The sequence below is a fragment of the Passer montanus genome, unplaced genomic scaffold (assembly GCF_014805655.1).
Source record: "Passer montanus isolate IOZ18808 unplaced genomic scaffold, ASM1480565v1 scaffold39, whole genome shotgun sequence".
NCBI classification, from domain to species: domain Eukaryota; kingdom Metazoa; phylum Chordata; class Aves; order Passeriformes; family Passeridae; genus Passer; species Passer montanus.
The window spans coordinates 7210595-7229295 of NW_024368707.1; the positions used below are offsets into that span (position 1 = coordinate 7210595).

Below are 18701 nucleotides of genomic sequence, written 5' to 3' on the forward strand. Positions count from 1 at the left end.
TGCAGGTTTTATCTCGATGAAAGTTCAAAATCAATTTACTGGAGATACAATTAAGTTTAGAACTGCAGGGGGAAACGACGCTTTTGTTTTGCATTGCTCTTTGTCACGGGACAGAGCTAGCGGAACGCTGCAAATTGTGGCTGTAGGTTTATAACAAGCACCTGTCACAAGGCTGTTTCTGGCACGCTGACACTTAACTGCTGGCCTCAAAAGTGTACTGCTTGCCATTTTCAAGCATGGGATTTTGCAATATGAAGAGGTGAAAGTGGCTGAGTATTTTGAGTCACTAACCAAACCACAGCTAACTCAACAAGGATCAAAATTCAGTAACCAAAGACTCCGAACAAGGACTTACCTGAAGGAGGTAACCAGAAAGAGAAGAAATAAGTGAAAACTTCAGAGACGGCTAGTTTAAAAGAAAATCATTGGGAGAAAAGATTGGTAAAGGAGTTTCACGGTTATAATGACGGGAAAGTGTTTGGGACTTTCGGTCACATTTTGCTAAGGGTGTTCATCAAAATGGTCCAAGGAAACACTGGAAGGTTTTGGGTAATGCCGGGAGGCCTTGATTTCCCAGGCACAGCTCAGCGAAACAAGTTCCCACTCACGGTTGGACACAAAAGATTTCTTTAGCTAAGGCACCAGCAAAGGCGATGCGGCAACTGAGGCGTATCACTGACTTCTCTGCCCCAGCTTCATGCCCCTCGCAGATCCCACCCGAAACCCGCGGCTTTGCCCTTGGGAAGCACAGTTTGGCGATGGAAGCCAGGCCCTCTCCGCCGGCCGGTGGCAGGGCAAGGTCCCGGCGGGGACGGACCGTGGGGGTTCCCGGCCGGCCGGCGCTGCCTCGGGGACCAGCGCTGCCAACTTTCTTTCTGCATCGCCTGGGCTCGCTGGGACGCCGCGTCCCCGCCGGAGGGGATGGGAGGAGGAGGCTGGGGCTGTTCGAAGGCCGTACCTGGCGGGGCCGGGTCCCCTCGGGGCCGGGGGCCCCGCTGCCCCGGGAGCGCCTTGACCCCGCCGGCACCGCCAAGGTCACCGCCCCGACGTGTCCCCCGTCCCCCGGCCGCCGCTGCCCCGCCGCCGACACCGGAGAGTTTAAAGAGGCTTTTCTTCCCCGGGAGCGGCGCCTGAGGGAAGGGGAAGGGGCAGGAGGGGGCAGGCAGGAGGGACAGGCGGGAGGGGCGGGGAGAGGCTGGCAGGGCAGGAGCCGGGCGGGGTGCTGGCTCCAACTGGAAAGGAACCGGTCCCAGCCCAGCCGGGGAGGCTGCGGGAGAGCCGGCAGCGCTGGGCAGAGCACGCCGGCCCCGGTCCCGTCCCCGTTCCCGGCCCGAGCAGCGCCGCCCGCCATGGGCACCGCGCCCCCCGTCAGTGCCGCGGCCCCGGGGCGGGCGGGGGCGAACCGCGGGAGGGACGGGGGGCTCTGGGGGGCAGGATCGAGCCCGTGTCAGATGTGGGACGGGAGGACTCGGGTTGGGGACCTGCAGCCTGGGCGGGGGTCAGGGAGGAGAGGGTGAGAGCAGCGGGGCTCGGGGAGGATGGTGATGCAGAGCCGGTCTGTGCCGCGGGCATGGCTTCCCGGAGGCACAGTCCTGCTGGGAGACTAATTCCGAGTTTGTGCTGCAGAGTGGGTCTGTGAAGGCGGGGAAGATGCCAGAAGGGGAGAAAATGGGACAATGTAAGCAAGAAGAGGAGCAGCAACAGAAAGAGGAGCGGGAGGGTCTCATCGAATTCTACAGTTCCTACCAGGAGCTATTCCAGTTCTTCTGCAGCAACACGACCATCCACGGGGCTATCCGCCTGGTGTGCTCCAAAAAGAATAAGATGAAGACAGCCTTCTGGTCAGTCCTCTTCTTTCTCACCTTCGGCTTAATGTACTGGCAGTTCGGGATCCTCTACAGGGAGTACTTCAGCTACCCTGTCAACCTCAACCTCAACCTGAACTCCGACAGGCTGACTTTCCCGGCCGTGACGCTGTGCACCCTCAATCCGTACAGGTAAGAAATACACTTGCAGAGATGTTGACTGCCTTGACTTTGATGGGTGCGGGATAAAAGCACCTACTCTGGTTCTCCTCGTGGTCCTCGACTGCCCGCTGGTGTGGCTGTGCCGGTGGAAAGGACGCTTTTCAGAGGCCTTTGCTGCTGCTGCTGCTGCGGGGCACTCACAGTCCAGCATGTGAGCTCAGGCATGGTGTATAGCAGGCTGCGATGTAACCTGCCACAGGGCTACAGCAGATTTGCTTCTCCCTCCAAGATAGCCTCCAGCAAGGGGTTAGATTTTTACAGCTAGTGGCAGGAATCACCCCAGCAAACTCTGCTGCCTGTCTTATTCAGAGTTGTTGTTTGTGTGCACCCAGCCCTAAACCTGCTGCTCCTCTCCCCCCCCTGTACAGATACAGCGCCATCCGTAAGCAGCTGGATAAGCTGGACCAAATCACCCAGCAGACACTGCTAGACCTCTATGACTACAACATGTCTCTGCCACAGAGAGACTGGTCCACATCGTCCTCACAAAAGCGCAGCTCAAGGAGCCTGCTCCATCACGTCCAGCGCCATCCTTTGCGGAGGCAGAAGCGGGACAACATAGTCAACTTGCCAGAGAACAGTCCCTCAGTGGACAAGAATGACTGGAAAATTGGCTTTGTTCTGGTGAGATCCCTAGATACCCCGTGCCCTACCCACTCCAGTCTGCCTGGCTGCTTTTGTCTTGTTAGACCCTTGGCCATGCCTTTCCTTACGTAGAAGTCTGATTAATCTCCACTGGCTTTTGCTACTGACAGATAAAGGTAGAGCTGAATCCTTTGCTCCATACAATCCTGCTCCCCAAATTCTATCCATGTTCATGCAGGCCCCAGGGACATGTCCAAGTCAGTGTATATCTCTTCCCAAGAGCAGGAAAACCTTGTCCTTCCTGAGGGTACATCAGCCTTGCAGTTGCCTTTGAGAGCAGTTTATCAGCATCAGCTGCTGCATTGCCCAGTAATAGCAAAGGAGAAAGTATTTGATGGTCCTGGGCCACCTGAAAGCTGATCACGGTCGCAATTGCTCCTAGGTAGCAGCTTCCTCGCCCTAGGGTATTTGTGTTTGCATTTAAAAAGGTACTGAAGGACTGAAGCTAATCGCTCAGCAGTTAACTGGGGTTCCCACAGGATCACAAAAGTTTTTTCTGGACACACCCTGAAGGAAGGGCTCCCCATGCAAGAATTTAAAGCTCTTGGTTTTACACCAGGTAGAATTTATGTGCATATTACCCTGTACACCTTGCTGCCTCCTGGGTCTTACTCAGCCTCGCTTATTCACCTGGCGTCGCCCTTCCACCCAGGAGCTGCGCTGGGTTTTTTTTTTTTTCCATCTGATCACACTCAGGAGTCCTGTGGAACTCTTCACTTCCTCGGTCATCCCCTTGTGCTGAGGGAGCACAGCTTATCCACGGGCAGATCCTTGTCTCCTGGGTGAGAAGACTTCTCTGACATGGTTCTTCTTTTTCTTCTCAACAGTGCAATGAAAACAACGACTGTTTCCATCAGGCGTACTCCTCGGGAGTGGATGCCGTGCGGGAGTGGTACAGCTTTCACTACATCAATATCCTGGCACAGGTGCCTGATGCAAAAGCCCTGGACGAGTCTGACTTTGAGAATTTCATCTATGCTTGCCGCTTCAATGAGGCAACGTGTGACAAGGCGTAAGTAGTGGCAACGCCCCTGAAAACACCTATTTTGTGCCTGGGCTCGAGGGGAATCAAGGAACCCACATCAGAGAACCTCTTTTCCGAGGTGGGATCATTCCTTGTTCAGTTCCCATTTGAAAGGTCAAAAATTATCTTTCTTGGGTCTTTTGTGTGGGTTTTGCATATCAGGGTCACAGGTTCTGTGGCCTGGAAGCATGAACCTCGAAGGATGGCTTTGCCTTTTTCTGGGTTTCACACAAACAAAATAATTATACTGGTACAAACACCAGAGAGGGCACAGATGTACAGCGTAGAGGTATTTATATTCTACCCTCCACAGTGGTAAAGTACATATCAGCCCACAAAAAGGAATAAGAGAAGAGAGAGTTGACACAAAAACACAGTAAGAACATATCCCGCTTTTCTCCTGTCATTATTGGTCAAAAAGCCCCAAGGAGGTAGTGGAATGAAAACAATATGCAAGGAAGGAAAAGGGGTAGGAAAATCTAAGAGGTTCATAAGTATTAGGAAGATAATACAGTAATTGCTAGCACTGCTAAAACCCATTTGGGCTCTGAAAAGCAGCATGAAAAACCTCGTGTAAAAACCTGCCTAGCTCCAGGACATTTTTTACAGCACATTTTAATTGCTTTTCCCTGTTCATGAGAGTTTACATAACAAATACTGCCCATCTGCTGTAAGCCCCTGTCCCTGCTGATGGAAAACAGAGCTGTTTCCTTTCAGAAAGCCCTTCCCCTTGGTTTCACAGCCCTTCTCACTCTGTTTCTGTTCCCCTTTCAGGAACTATACCCACTTCCACCATCCTTTGTATGGCAACTGCTACACCTTTAATGACAACAGCAGCAGCGTGTGGACATCCTCCATGCCTGGGATCAATAATGGTGGGTGAGAGGCACTCTTTGGTGAGTAAGGAGAACAGCTTAGCTCTGTTTTCCCTAGGAGTTATTATGGGCATCCTGCTGTGATTAGTACTGGTGGTGGCAGATTGCAGCCCTGCTCTGTCTCGCCCAAGCTGCTTTCACCCATCTGGAGACAGATGTCTCAGGGACATGGCTGCCCCTCACCACTGCCCACTGAACTCTCTCTCCCTCATCAATGCCTGATCCTTATGCTCTTTGTGCCTTCTGGACTTGTGCTGGCCCTTCCTAAAGTTCTGTGCTGAGCCACAGTACTCCTGGTCTTCATCTTTCCCATTTTCCCCTTCAAGAAACTGACCTGTTTGTGTTCCTAAACCCCCTGACACCTATCCAGACCCAATCTTCAGGCTTTTCTTCCATCTGGCTTCAAGTTTATCCATGTAATCTCCTCAGTTCCCAGTTCTGTTTTTTCTAAGCCACAGTGATTAAATCCAGTTTTCACTGGCCTCTTCTGGAGTGTCCAGCTTTTCCTCTGGCCTCCCTCCAACCACCCTCTATTGCTGCCAGGCTTTGGTGCAGCCCTGGGTGATGTCTGTCTTCTCCTTTATCTCTTTCAGACTTCCTTCTAACCATCCTGCTCTGCCTTCTGTGCTGCACCACAGCTGGCCGTGACCTCCCTGGCTCTCCGATGTTCCCTCAGGTCTCTCTCTGGTGGTGCGCACTGAGCAGAATGATTTCATCCCTCTGCTGTCCACGGTGACAGGAGCCAGGGTCATGGTCCATGACCAGAACGAGCCAGCCTTCATGGACGACGGGGGCTTCAATGTTCGCCCCGGCATCGAGACCTCCATCAGCATGAGAAAGGTGAGCAAGCAGAGGAGGGAGAGCTGTGGGTGGGAGGTTTAACTCGGTGGACCTACGGTGTGTGTTTAAGGGAAGGGACTAATCACATGGAGTGAAGGGAGAGGAAGAACAGCTCGCTGGACTAGATGAGAAGCATTTGGCTACAGTTTGTCGGTGAACAATGAAGTGGAGGCAAGCAGGGGGAGCTGGCATCCCGAGGAAAGCATAAAGAGCAGATACCGATGGATGAGCAGTGTGTGGTGTGGGAGGTTGGGAAGAGGACGGCAGTGCAGGTGTTCTGTGCAGCGAGGCTCTGCTGTTGCAGGAGATGACCATGCGCCTTGGGGGCAGTTACAGCGACTGCACAGAGGATGGCAGTGACGTGCCAGTGCAAAACCTGTACTCATCCCGCTACACCGAGCAGGTAACTCACAGTCACCCCTCCTCGCTTCTCCACTTTCCTGACATGCTTCAGCCCCCTAACGGCCATGCCTGTCCTTGGGCTCTGTTAATAGAGTGATGTGATACAGGCAGCAGTGGGGTTGGTTCCCTTGATCAGCCTTTTCCGCCTTATGTGCCTCCCAGGTCTGCATTCGCTCCTGCTTTCAGCTCAACATGGTAGAACGCTGTGGCTGTGCATACTACTTCTATCCCTTGCCCCACAGAGCAGAGTACTGTGACTACACGAAGCACAAAGCCTGGGGTAAGTGGGCAGCAGGGACAGTAGGGCTCGTGCCCACCTGAACCTGTTTGGTCCCATCATCTTCACTGAGCTTCCCGGTGTCAGACATCCAAATGACAGTCTTGCCTTGAATGATTAGCCTCTTGTGGAAGGAAACCTCTTCTGGGTTCCCCTTGCTGCCACACACCACCTTTTGTCTAAAGATACTGTGAGCTTACCTGGATTTACTTTCTTTGCTGTTCAGGCTACTGCTATTACAAGCTCCTGGCTGAATTCAAAGCTGACGTCCTGGGCTGTTTCCGCAAGTGTCGGAAACCTTGCAAGTAAGTTGATCACCAGTCAGGCAGGAAGATTGGAAAGTATTCCCAGAAGTGCTGGGAAGCATTCACTGATGGGCAAAAGCTCGAGTCAATAGCTGAGCCCCAGCCTGAAATGGTATTTCTCCCATCAGGAAGCCAAAATGGCTGAGGAGCATGTGGGTTGGCTTGGGGGTGAGCTCCCAAGGACTCTGCATTCCACATGGTGGGAAGTGGGTGGAACTTCAGCATGGGAGGGAATCTCCAGGTGTGCCTGAGGATGGTGAGACCTGGCCCTGTGGCTCCTACAGCTTCAACAGCTAACACAGCCTCCTCTTGCCTTGCAGAATGACAGAATACCAGCTGTCAGCTGGATACTCCCGCTGGCCTTCGGCTGTCTCAGAGGTAAGGGGGGGGTGTCCTGGCTTCCCAGCACTGCTCCCACTTCCCAATTAGTCCTTCCTCAGTGGGTACTAAACCTGCAGGAGGTGACTGTGATCATGTGACACAATTTATTGCACTTTCGTTTCAGGACTGGGTTTTCTACATGCTTTCACAACAGAACAAATACAATATCACATCCAAGAGGTGAGAGCCCCTAAACAGAGACTGTGTCCAAACCAGAAACCATCCCAATGGAATGTGTGTGTTGGAAATGTCAGAGTTAAGATTAAATCACTGATGGGAAGAGATCAGGCATGGGACCTGTGGACAAGGGCAGTGGATTTGGGTCAGAGTAGATACATAGCGAGCCTTCAGCAAGAACTGGGGACCCAAGTGAAAAATTTTGAAAGAGGTGAGATGCTGATATGAAAATAGTAAGCCCCACCACTTGCTGTATGTTCTGGGGTCACAGTGAGTGCTTGTGGAAAAGTGGGAAGGAGAGCTGTGTGGGAGCTTTTGCCACAAACTTTGGGTTTTACAGTACAGTGCCAGAAGTGCACTGTAAGTACCAAAGACTGTATTTAGTGCAGAATGAGAACTGCAGAGATGGGAGAAAGCCTCTGGGTAGTATGTGTGGGAGAAGGACAGGGGGCAGAAGGGGACAGAGGCAATTAGGCTTGGTGAAGAAATGTAGGGATTGAGGAGTTGGGGTTACTGAGCATCATGTCTCATTCACAGGAATGGAGTTGCCAAAGTGAACATCTTTTTTAAGGAGTGGAACTACAAGACCAATGGAGAGTCTCCAGCCTTCACGGTACACACTTTACTACCATGTCTTCTCTGGCCACCCATTCCCCCACGATGTCCCTCCACTGTGTCAAGCTTTTGTTCCAGCAGCATTGCTGGATATTGTCTCTTTTCCTTGGGCAGGGTGAGGGGAACCCCCCCAGCCCCACAGGGAAGAGGGAACAGGCAGGGAGGCAAAGTCCCAGATGAGGGCTGTTGTCACTGCTCTTTCTCCATCTCCTGCAGGTAGTGACTCTGCTGTCCCAGCTTGGGAACCAGTGGAGCCTCTGGTTTGGATCCTCTGTCCTGTCTGTGATGGAGCTTGCAGAGCTGGTTCTGGATTTCATTGCCATCACCTTTATCCTGGGCTTCCGCTGGTTCCGCTCTCGGCAGAAGCTGCCTCTGCCGACACCCGCTCTGAGCAGCCAGGATAACGCGGCTTTCCAGGATGAGGCACCAGCTCTCCACGCTCCACATCGCTTCACTGTTGAGGCTGTAGTGACCACGCTGCCACCCTACAACAGCCTGGAACCACGTGGGCCGAGCAGGGATGGTGAGGAGGGACACGAGTGAGGCAGCGGCTTCTCCCACCGTTCAGATGGCTGGCAGCTGGAGCAGAGGCTGCTCTCTTTGTCTGTGGGGCCTGTGTTTCCTTCTTTCTTCATGGACCATAGCAAGACTGCTCCATGGTTGGCCTGGGCTCATTGCTTTCACTTCTGTAGGCACATTCTTCAGTCTCATAAAATACTATTGCTGTGGGATCACCAGGGATGAGAGTTGATCTAGTGTATGTGTGGGGGAGATGTCCTCTTGATTTCCTTATGCTCTGTGCATGTGCACACCTACATGTGCAGGCATGCTTTCTTTTCCCTCCAACAAGGATGCTGCCACAGTTCTGGTCTGTCATTAATTAAAGAGGTTTGGCAGGTGTGACTGGCCTCCTCTGTGGTATGACAAGGAACAGGAATGGAGTCTTAGCAGGGGTACAAATCTCTCAACAGGCTGAGCTTCGTTAAGCTTTCCCTAAATCGGTTGCTCTTTCCTCATTCTTCATGAGCTCTCAAGCCTGTGTCACCTACCCTCTCCTCCCCTCAAGGAGAGGCCACTTGAGACAAGAGCCACTGGCACGATCTTAATCTGTATTACAATACACAGTGCTCTGGAGAGGTGCTTGAAGCTTGCTGCCACTCCCAGGTCAGGGACAAAACACCCTGGCAAAGTAAAGGCTCCCTTTTCAAGCTGCCTTTGTGCCATTGGCAGATCTTGGGTGTCCCCCCTTCCTTGGGATGCACCATACATGTGTATCTCCAGCTATTCGATTGTTTGATTTGCCCCAGAGCTGTTGGCAATCTCTACAACTGCTGGACCCTCCCTGCTTTCTTCCTGAGGGAAGCAGTTTGGCAGGATTATGAACACTCTCCAAAAACCCCAGATGTAACCTCTGCAGCAATGGGATCCTGCAAGAGAGGCTCAGAGCAGCGCAGGTCATGCAGTGCATGTTCTGTTCCTCCCAGCCCTTGTCTGGTCCACCCACAGAAACTCTGCTGAGCCTCTTGTTCCTGAGGGAAGCACAGGAAAGTACTGCAGGCTCCAATCAAAAGTGCTTCCAAGGAAAGCTTTAGCCATGGGCAAAAATGGTCCTCTTCTCAGGAACTAACTTGAGGACCTTTGTGTGAGAACACGTTTCTTGCAGTGAGCTTTTCTTACAAATACTCAGACTTCTGCTGCAATGGTGTTTGCTCTGCACTTTATGGGGTATCAAGAGAGCAAGGGTGATGTCCTTAAAAAACAGGATTATCCACTTCACAGGACAAACAGAGATACCAGAATTTAAGCAGTTTAGGCAAAGACCTGTGGAACCCTGTAACCACTCACACTGTGAACAGCCACTTTTGAATTTAAAACTAGTTAATCATAACAAAAGAAAAACTGAAGCTATTTTAAAATTTAAGGTAGATGCACTGCCCTTGGGAAGTTGGAGGAGTTTACTGTAGTATCTAAACTGTTGCCCAATTTTTCCCTTTGAGATGCTAAACACATGCTGGTTGTACTGCTCTTGCCTTGATTACCTAAAAGTATTTTCCAATTCCCAGCAGAGTGATTTTATTCTTCTTCACACACACACACAAATGCTATGTTCTTTATTGCACAAATATTCCTGGTTTTACAAATTTTATCCCAGTGTTCAGCTGATAACTCTTGTTTGAAAGTGGAGATAATGTCTCTCAGCTAGGAATAGAAGCTGGTAATTCGGGAGGTGTCCTTCAGCAAGGGTGGCAGCCCAGCAGGAGGGAGGGGCTGCAACAAGCACTTAGAGGTGTGGAAACATGAATTCCTCCTTGGAGGCCTCCATTAGAAAAAAACCCCAGAGCTTCTGCAAACATGAAAAAAATCCATTTTCTAAATGAAGTAAAAAAGAGTGAGCAATGAATGAAATCTCAAAATTTCAAAGTACCTCTGTGAAGGCAGTTTCATGTTCTGTAAACACAGCCCAAGAGGCAGAGGTAAAAGCTAGGTTTAGTTGCTGAAAGTAACTTTGGCCACAATTAAAATACAAAAGACAGGCAGATAGAGGAGCGAGGATGCTGCACCCAGTTCTTGGTCACAAATTCAGTAGTGCAGACTGATGCCTTGGGTGTTTTCTAGCACATGAATGAGCAAAAACCTGACACTGGACACAAAGCTGTTTGCTTCACAAAGCCACCTTCAAATTAAGAAAGGATAAAGAGCAGGTGCAACACCTTAAAACAGTCTTTGTATACCATAAACATACAGTAATTCATATGGTAAGCATGATATTTCCTCAGTATCCAAAGAATAAGACAATGCTTCACAGCACAGAACCATAAATAACCTTGCAGTAACCATCAAATTGATGAGACCTGCTGCATCATGCATAGTCAAGTGGGTGATTAAAGCAAGATTAATCAGAGGCATAACTACTTGAAACAGTAAGTTCTCTTCATCAGTAAAGAAATACAGCTGCAGAAGGCGGTGATGTATGCCCTGGGGGAAGCTTGAACCATGCCCTATCTGTTCCATAAAAGTGTTAAAATGCAAAAAAAATGGGCTTTGACTAATGAACTCAAAGCAATGGCACCATTCAGAACAGCTGTAAATCCAGAGTTAAAAGCCTGTACAAACATCAAGAAGCAGTTACACAAGTTGGCAAATAGATGAGCCCTCCCCATCCTGTGAATCAGTGCAAAAACTGCCACCTTGGGAGAAATCAGGTTCCAGAAATAATCCCTACATTTCTTGTAGGCTGGCAAGACCACAAGTGAGCTCAGCAGATGTATAGAGAGCTTGGTCTGGCTGAAAACAAGAGGCAAGGCCAGCAGAGCTGGAATGAGAGCCCAAAAAACAGGAGTGTTTCACTGGGAATGTGAAAAACTGAAGAAAAGGGAAGAAAGTATGCAGGGGTGAATATGTACAAGAGGAGAAGGTTGAGGGGATGTAAATGCTCAGTAGTCATAGGTGTGCTAGAGGCATAGCAGAGTCATTTTGAGGACATGGAAAACATGCAAGGAACAGCTGAAAGTTGTGTCTTTTTGGACTGGGAACAGATGACAAAACTATTGTTTTTCCATAAGAATTAAGGTAATAGAGGAAAGGCATGGAAGTACAACATAAGGGTCTAGGAAAGCTAGGAAAAAAAAAGAGCAAACCATCCCTTTGGAAAACAAACAATATATTTAGAAGAACTGAACCCTGCTTGCTGGAGGGCTTAAGAGAAGCTGGACAGATGGGTCAAGGACTGTCTGCACAGACTGAGGTCAAACCAAGAAGGAATTTGAAGAAAGGGTTACCAAGCTCTTGGGACAGGTTCAATAAAATCTGTGGGGTTAGATACTACATCAAGAAATGGAAAGGGCAGTAGTGCGGCTGGTGAAAGGACACAGGGGAACCACAGAGATCAGGAACACACCGGAGGCACAGCCACATTCAGTCACAGTTCTTTGTATTTAACAACATGCAATATTTAAAGGGGGCTTGTAAGCACAAGAGGGGAAAGTGCCTTCAGCTTCCAAGTCATGCTTAAAAGCAATGAACTAAAAAGAGCTTATAATCTTTATTAAATTCTCAATATGTTTATGGCAAATTTAGTTTTAAAAAATAGTACAAAGGCTTTTGGAAAAGAAGCCTCTGATGGAAGAGCATAAAGTGTCATCTAGTCCTCTGCAGAAATTATTCAGTGGGTCTGTGCACAGAAGGACCTTATGAAGCTGCTCATGGTTGAAAGCTGGGGAGCAAGTAAGGGTGCTTGAGTAAGTGTTGCACTCTATCTCAGGCCAAAAATAGGTCAAATAGTATCAGGAGTGTGGACGCTCAGGTACCCAACAGACATGGCTGAGCTGCCTATTTGTAAAACCTATATCCTTATCTGTTACATCTCTCAGGGCAATCACTTGTTTTGAGGTCAGAACAAAGACAAAACCTCCCCCTTATTACCTCTCTTAAGGCTTCAAGCCCCAGTGGATACATCAGAGCAGGGACCTCTGTCACTTCCCAAGGAAGCCAGGTTCATTAAAAAAGTGTTGATGCTGCAGTCCAGGTCTGAAGAAAATCTGTCTTCCCCACCATCATTTGGTTGCTCTCCAGCTGAGACAGCAAGTCCCACCACTGATGAGAGCCTGCACCAGCACAGAGACACCTCAGGAAAGGCCAGAACAATGCCTCAGGCATCTACAAATATGAAGGTTTAGGTACATCCACTCAGGAGCAGTACAGCTGAGGCTTTTCTTCCACCACATCTGAAGACGTCAGGATGAAGCAGTTGATATGGAAGCTGCATTTTATATGGAATGGTTTGGGTTGGAAGTGACCTTAAATATCATCTCAGCTCCAACTCCTTGCCACAGACAGGGACACCTTCCACTAGAGCAGGTTGCTCAAAGCCCCAACCAACCCAGCTCTGGACACCTCCAGAGATGGGGCATCCACAGCTTCTCTGGGCAACCTGTTCCAGCTCAAAGGCATGTTGAACATGTTCCGTGTTTAAAGGCACAGCTTGACTTTTTAATTAGACATACAAAGAACTATTCTCCCAAAGCCTTGGCCTTGCTTTTGGAGCACATTTAAAATCTTGTTTTGTCTGGGTAAGAGGGTGCAGGAGCAGCAGAAATTCTGATGCAGGTAAGGAGGGCACCTCAGAAGAGCTTCCAGTAGAACATATTTTCAATGCCTAACAGAGGATTTATGGCTAGATATGCAAGTCTTTGCAAACAGCCACAACATGACTCATGAACTGGGCTCAACCCTGGGGCAACTTTCAACAGTATGCTCAGCCCCAGCTCTGTGCTCCAGAGCAGCTGCCAGCTTTGGAAAATGAGCATTCAGTCCCCAGCTTTGGCTAGGGACTTGGACACTGCATCATCAACAGTCCAAAAGTGCATCTGTCCTCTGAAAACATCTTCCCTATCCCCCTACATGAGTGAGGCTGAGAACTGACAGGAACGCAACACAAAACTTGGCAGGAATTGTAGCACAACTCGTTTGTTCAGGTTGTGCAGGCCTGAACTGTGTGGAATTTTAGACTGTACCTGCTGCTTTAATCCACCAGCCAGTCCAGACACCCTCCTTTCCCAGGAGGGCTTCCATCTTTGAAGAATTAGTCTAGCTGCCTTCCTCCAAATTCGCCACTGAGAGTTGTTCCAGTGTGTTCACTGTGATTTTGGTGATGTTTAAGACTGGATTATCCCAAGATTGATCATAAGGGAACCAGAAGCCACATGGAAGACTGTTTTACAACCTAGCTTTTGTAGCAATAAGGGCAGATAAGGGCACAAGTACCTAATTTTAAAAGAAGTCTGCACTGGACAAAGCTCTGTCATTTCCTTTTAATGAGTTTCAAATGTACAGTGAAGCAAAACAAAGAGGCACTTACCTTTATTCCAGTCATGCTCCAAGATATATTGTGAACAGCACCCTACTCTTGGAGAGCTTCTTTTGGGTCCTGAACTTGTATTCCAACACCAATGGAGAATTATTTTCTGGGTTTAAGGATCTGAGGTTACTGAAACCTAAAGGCAGCACAGCCTGAGAGCCAGAGCTGCCACTAACACAGTAGTGTACAGAAGGCAGTCCCCTGAGCAGGACAGTGGCTGGACATTTGGTGGCTGAAGGCAGGCTTGGCTGGGCAGCCTCTTCCCCCAGAGCTGCTGGTTCCCACATCTTGTTACAGACTTACCAGAGTCAGTCCAGCACAACTGGAACTACCTTCATTTACAATGGAAAACCAGCCACTGCTTTGAGGGACAGAACTTCAGGTATGTGCATGCTATGGAAGTCACAAAAAAAAAAAAATTCCAACAGTTTGGCATCCCAACCCCTTCACGCTCACTGACAGACCAGACAGACTCAGTAAGGTGGTGAATTGTGTTTCTTAGAGACCATTAAAAGTACATGAGTTGATTTCTAGAACATGCCAGAGGAGATTACAGTTGTGTTTATAGAGGAAGTAAACAAACTGCACGTGCATGAGTGGCTGTGATGCTGTGGGCAGCAGAGTCCCTTGCTTTTACTAAGAGGGCCTTGGTGATTTGTTTTGCCCATGCACAGACACACAAAGGAGGGGAAAGGGAGCAGAGGAGGAGGCAACATACAACAGCAAAGAGAAAGAAATGAAAGAGACAGCCTAGGGGGACCTCAGCTCCCAGAGAGACAGGAGGAATGGGACACCAAAGGCTTGTTTAGAAGAGTTTGAGAGAATTGCTGGTCTGGGGGCCTCGAGCTTGTAAAAGCCTACCCCCTAAAATGAGAGCAGTAGCAGGCACAAGCAGGCCCTGGCTCCTCTTCAGCAGATGCACTTCTGACGGTCCATCCCATCTCAGTTCCACAGGGAATTAGGGAATGCTCAGGGGACGAGGGCTGCTCCACTCCAGATCTTCATCTCTGCCCTCCCCCAAGGCGGAGAGGAATGGAATTGCAGGGAGATGAACTCAAATGAAAATGCTAGGGCATGGAAGTGAGCATGCAAAACCTAGCCCCTTGCCAGGTGTCCTGGGAGGCAGAAAGGGGTGTCCCCAGCACAGCCAGTGAAACAAAAAGCATCTGCTCCTGCCATCTTTTGTACTTCGCTCCTATCTGGGAACTCCAGTGACGTCCTCCCTGCCTCCTCTTAGGCCAAAACAGATCCCAGTGCATTCCAGAACAGAGGCAGAGCTTTCCAAATTAAAGGAGTACCCTCTTTCCAGTCTAGATTACAGGCTACAGCTCAGCTTGTTACAAAAAGTTAAAAGACAAGATACACATTCCTCAGAAGACTCCACAGAAACAGGGCAGCTCATTTAACCCACATCTGACAACACATGCAAACAACTCACAGCTCCTGTTACTTTTGATGGAGAAGAACGAGGGAATTGCTCACAGAAAGCCACAGACACAAGTTTACTTCCATCAGAGACCACCCTGGACCTAAATTCAAGAGAACCCACAGCAAGTAGGAGGATTCAGTTCGATCAGCAAGATCTCTAGGGGCGTAAGTTGGCAAACTGGAAAATCTGATGTCACTTTCCAATATCCATGCCCAGAGTATCATTCCCCTTTGAATCCCCAGCTAACCATTTCAAGTGTTTTCTAACTCCTGCTGAAAGTTAGGGCTTTGTGGCAGCAGAAACAGAGCAGATATTCTTCATCAGAAAGCTGTGCAGCTCATTCAGCCTCATCTGGAATACCTCCAGCCCCTTCACCTCTATCTGCTATGGCAGTGAGCTTCCTCGACGTTCAGCCCAGTCACACAAAAGCAAAACACCAATTCCCAGTCTGCCACTACTCCAAAGTCTTCCTTCTGGAAAGCTACAAGACAGTAGGAAGCTACAGGGTCCTGGCTTGTGTGTGCATAGATGAAAGGCATATTTGACACTCCCCACCAGACTAATTGTCGTTCATTTGTTCCTTGTGGAGAGAGACTTGACTCCCACACATCCTTTTAGATAGCAGCAATGCCCCTTTCACTTAACTATGTTTAGCCTGTTGCACTTGACTGAGGTAATCATGTAGGCCCTCCTTTATAAAAACTGAAATGGCCATGTTCAGGCAGCAAGTCATCTGGAAATAAGGACAGGCAGAAAAAAATCATTTCTTCAAGTGCTCACCTCTCCATGGCTAGAGAAACCTACATCACTACGTGTAGCTTAGATGGCTCACAGCCACTGGCCAACACAAACCAGCTTTTATTTCAGAAGCTCGATGAAAAGCTCAAGTCATGCTGCCACTCTTTTTAGGCAGAACACTAAAGGCTCTCACATGCTGAAGTCCTTCATCCCAAAAGGCACTGTGTTAAGGCATTCTTATTTTGCTAGAGTTCACACAGGCACTATTTGACAAGCTTACACCCAAAAATAAACACAAAAAGTTCACTGCAGAAGAGTAGGAGCAAATAGCTACCCACTCTTCCTCAACTTCCCTTTCCTCTAAACTTAGAGGATGCTCCCCAAAGCTGCAGCAGCTATTGAAAAATCTACCTATGTTAAGTAAGCAGCTCAGAATCCTATACAGGAGATAAATTGAAATCAATAGGGAAATTAATGAAGAAGCTAGGTGAAAGGGAAGGAAAGGAAAAATTCAGAGGCAAGAAGAGACAGGCAAGGTAACAGGGGACAGGAGGTTGCAGACTGAAGGAGCTACATTTAAGTAAAAAAGTAGACTGGAGACAAAGCAATGGAAAAAAGAAAAAAGGAAAGAACAAAAGGGCAAGTTACACCAAAGGTCCCTCAGAGAACTCCAAACCACCCACCAGGGAAGGAACTTGCCAACCCACCCACTCCAGGGTAAACGCCCCTCATACTTACAGCTTTGTCTGACCTGGCAGGCAGAATTTCCCATTTCTACAATGATGGCATTCCCCATTCCTCATATTACTAGGTAAAGCATATCATTTCCACACTAAGTGAGGGAGTTCCAGCACTTCTACCTCCCTTTCCCAAAGACTGGAGTTGACACTTATGCAACTAAGACCCTCAAGCTTTCAAAACAAAAAGGAAAAGTTTAAAGTGCTCTAGAACTGGTGTTTCCTCACCTTGGAGCCTGAGGTTTTTGGTACTTACTTGCAATCACCACCACCACAAGGGCACCAATCACTCCCATCATGATCATCATCTGAAGAAAAAAAGATTGTCCAAGAGCAATACTCAGAACAGATTGACAAGCTCCCATTCTTCCTGACAGCCAGAGAACCCAAGCCAGGCCCAAAGGCACGGCAGCCAAGGCCTCAAAGCCTTCCCACAGCAAAAGAATCTTAAGCATTTGAAATCTCTACTTGAAAGCTCTGCAGGAGAGGAGTAGCCCAGTCCCCTCCTGACGAGGAGATGGTGGCGCTGGGAAACCCACCTTGCAGTTCTTCCACCAGTACTTCCTTTTGAGTTTGGCCGCGCTGCTCTCGAACACCGAGGCGCCGGCCTGCAGCGCGTCCGCCCGGTCATCCAGCTCCGACAGCTTCTCGTCTCGCTGCAGCACCTTGTCCACGTTCACACACATTATATCAACCACCTGCAGGAGAACAACAGTGGCAGCAGTTCTACGGGTAAAGACAGCTGAAAATGTAAGAGGAGTTATTTAGCCAATAACTGGTGTGGCAATATTAACAACAAAAAGCATGAACAAGGGGGAGAGGAAAAGATCAGGAAGAAGTAATTTCAAGTCACTGCCTACTCTGGAATGAAAAAAATAAAATCGGAGAGTCGCTGTTAAAACATCACTTCAAGTACACTTCAAGCAGGTCCTCAGCCTCACATTCTCATCTGCTTCTAAGAGCGCTCCGTTCCAGCAGCAAGCCAGAGCCACCCTCGCTGTGAGAGGAGTCAGGGCTCGCTCCCTCCCCGGGAGCTGCGGAATGACCGGATCGGCTGCGTGCGGCTGCCCCGCTGAGGCACAGGGGTGCCACTGCCCGCCAGCAGCCCAGCCACCGACTCCGATCCCGGGGAGCCAGGCAAGGGCTCCCCCACATCCCTGCACACAGCGTCCCCCTGAAGCAGCCCGCAGGGATTAAGAGCTGGCCTGGATGCTGTACAGCTTTATTCCCATAAGAGATGCGCCATAACGAAGTACCAAAAGAATCTGGCAAGCCCGGCTCTTGGAAGTCATATCTGGAATTAAGTGGCTTTTAAACATAAAGCAATCTCTCCTCCAGCCTCTTTAATAGGTTTGCCAGTCTATTTTTGAGTATGGGGCATTAGTTAATTTCTGGCTTTGGCAGAAAGGAGCCGCCCCTCAGCGGCAGACCCGGGCGAAGAGCATCGCTGCAGCAGAGCAGCGGGAGCGGAGCCCAGGCATCCCCCGGGGCTGGCAGCCACTGACCTCCTGCACCTGGGCCTGCGTCTGCTGCAGCCGCCGATTGCTCGTCAGGTTCGGGGGAGCCCCGGGGGGACCCCCACCGGGGGCTGCCCCTTCGGGAGCGCCTCCTTCGGGAGCCCCTCCTTCGGGAGCGCCGGGAGCAGGCTGCTGAGCTGGGTCAGACCTAAGGGAACACACACATGAGCGAAGAGAAAACTCAGCCGCTCCAGAGGGAACCCCCAAATCCACACGGACCCCAGCGTCCCCAGGCTGCAGCAGCCTCGGGAGCTTGCAGCCTGCCTGGATCCCGCCGGACCGGGGGGACCAGGCAGTCACCGGGCTGGGAGCAGCGGTGGCCGCCGGCCAGGCTGGCTCCAGCTGGGGCCCCGCACATCACCACTGGAGCCCAGCCCACGCCCCCACGCCCCCAGCGGGGCAGCAGGACCGCCCGGGGGCGGTGCGGGCAGCCCTGCCCGCGGCTGCTGCAATGCGCCACCCGACCCCACCGCCGCCGGCCCGGCCGGGACGCGGGCTCCGCGCTGACCCCCGGCCCGCACGCTGCCGCTGCCGCGCCACCCCCGCGCCGCGCCCGCCGCGGCTCGCCCACGGCCCGTGGGCGGGCGGACGGACGGACACTCACATGGCCGGGCCGAAGGCACCCGCGGGACACCGAGCACCGAGCTCCGCACCGACAGCCCGGACCCCGGACCCGCACTTATAACGGCGGGGCCCCGCCCACGGAGCCAGCAGCCAATCAAAAGTTGCTCCGCTGAGAGCCGCAGCTCGGCACCGCCCCTGGGCTCCTCCTCAGCCAATCAGCGCTCCGCGCCCTGCGGGGGGAAAAAGGCCCCGCCCCCTGACCCCAACAGGGCAAGCCCCGCCCCGTCGCGA

At 50.6% G+C, this 18701-nt stretch overlaps 2 protein-coding genes across 15 annotated transcripts in view; one reads left to right on the top strand and one right to left on the bottom strand.

Moving 5' to 3' along the window:
* VAMP1 (vesicle associated membrane protein 1) overlaps positions 1-18609 on the bottom strand; it is a 34661-nt gene extending 16052 nt beyond the window's left edge. Inside the window, exons 1-6 of one of the 13 annotated variants that reach the window (XR_005628502.1) lie at positions 18451-18586; positions 17835-17994; positions 16869-17027; positions 16586-16637; positions 11991-12172; positions 9665-9912 (exon numbers count right to left, since the gene is read on the bottom strand). Coding sequence is in view for 11 of the 13 variants with exons in the window: in XM_039717851.1 (XP_039573785.1) it covers positions 9803-9912; positions 16586-16637; positions 16869-17027; positions 17835-17994; positions 18451-18452 (483 nt within the window). In the remaining 2 variants the exon portion in view is untranslated. Of the gene's footprint in view, positions 1-8347; positions 8482-9664; positions 13819-13902; positions 16400-16585; positions 16638-16868; positions 17028-17834; positions 17995-18450 lie in introns of those variants that run through there. The other 12 variants (XR_005628503.1, XM_039717853.1, XM_039717851.1 and 9 more) reach the window with 12 other exon arrangements.
* Positions 531-8146, top strand: SCNN1A (sodium channel epithelial 1 subunit alpha). 2 transcript variants are annotated; one of them, XM_039717849.1, is made up of 13 exons: positions 531-1367; positions 1627-1997; positions 2396-2651; positions 3500-3684; positions 4471-4571; positions 5248-5411; positions 5716-5814; positions 5976-6093; positions 6317-6395; positions 6716-6773; positions 6901-6956; positions 7491-7566; positions 7785-8146. In XM_039717849.1, exons 1-13 carry the CDS (start codon positions 654-656, stop codon positions 8109-8111), a joined length of 2604 nt encoding a protein of 867 aa, XP_039573783.1. In that variant the 5' UTR covers positions 531-653; the 3' UTR covers positions 8112-8146. The 2 variants fall into 2 exon arrangements, with proteins under 2 accessions (XP_039573783.1, XP_039573784.1); XM_039717850.1 differs by having other exon boundaries at positions 540-1034.
* Positions 18610-18701: the final 92 nt, after the last annotated feature.

What these genes read in the sequence shown, in the direction of transcription:
- SCNN1A (XM_039717849.1), top strand. Translation starts at nt 654, where the DNA reads ATGCGGCAACTGAGGCGTATCACTGACTTCTCTGCCCCAGCTTCATGC. An exon ending in GGCCTTCGGCTGTCTCAGAG is followed by an intron (nt 6,774 to 6,900) that starts GTAAGGGGGGGG and finishes CTTTCGTTTCAG; the next exon opens with GACTGGGTTTTCTACATGCT. An exon ending in TACAATATCACATCCAAGAG is followed by an intron (nt 6,957 to 7,490) that starts GTGAGAGCCCCT and finishes TCTCATTCACAG; the next exon opens with GAATGGAGTTGCCAAAGTGA.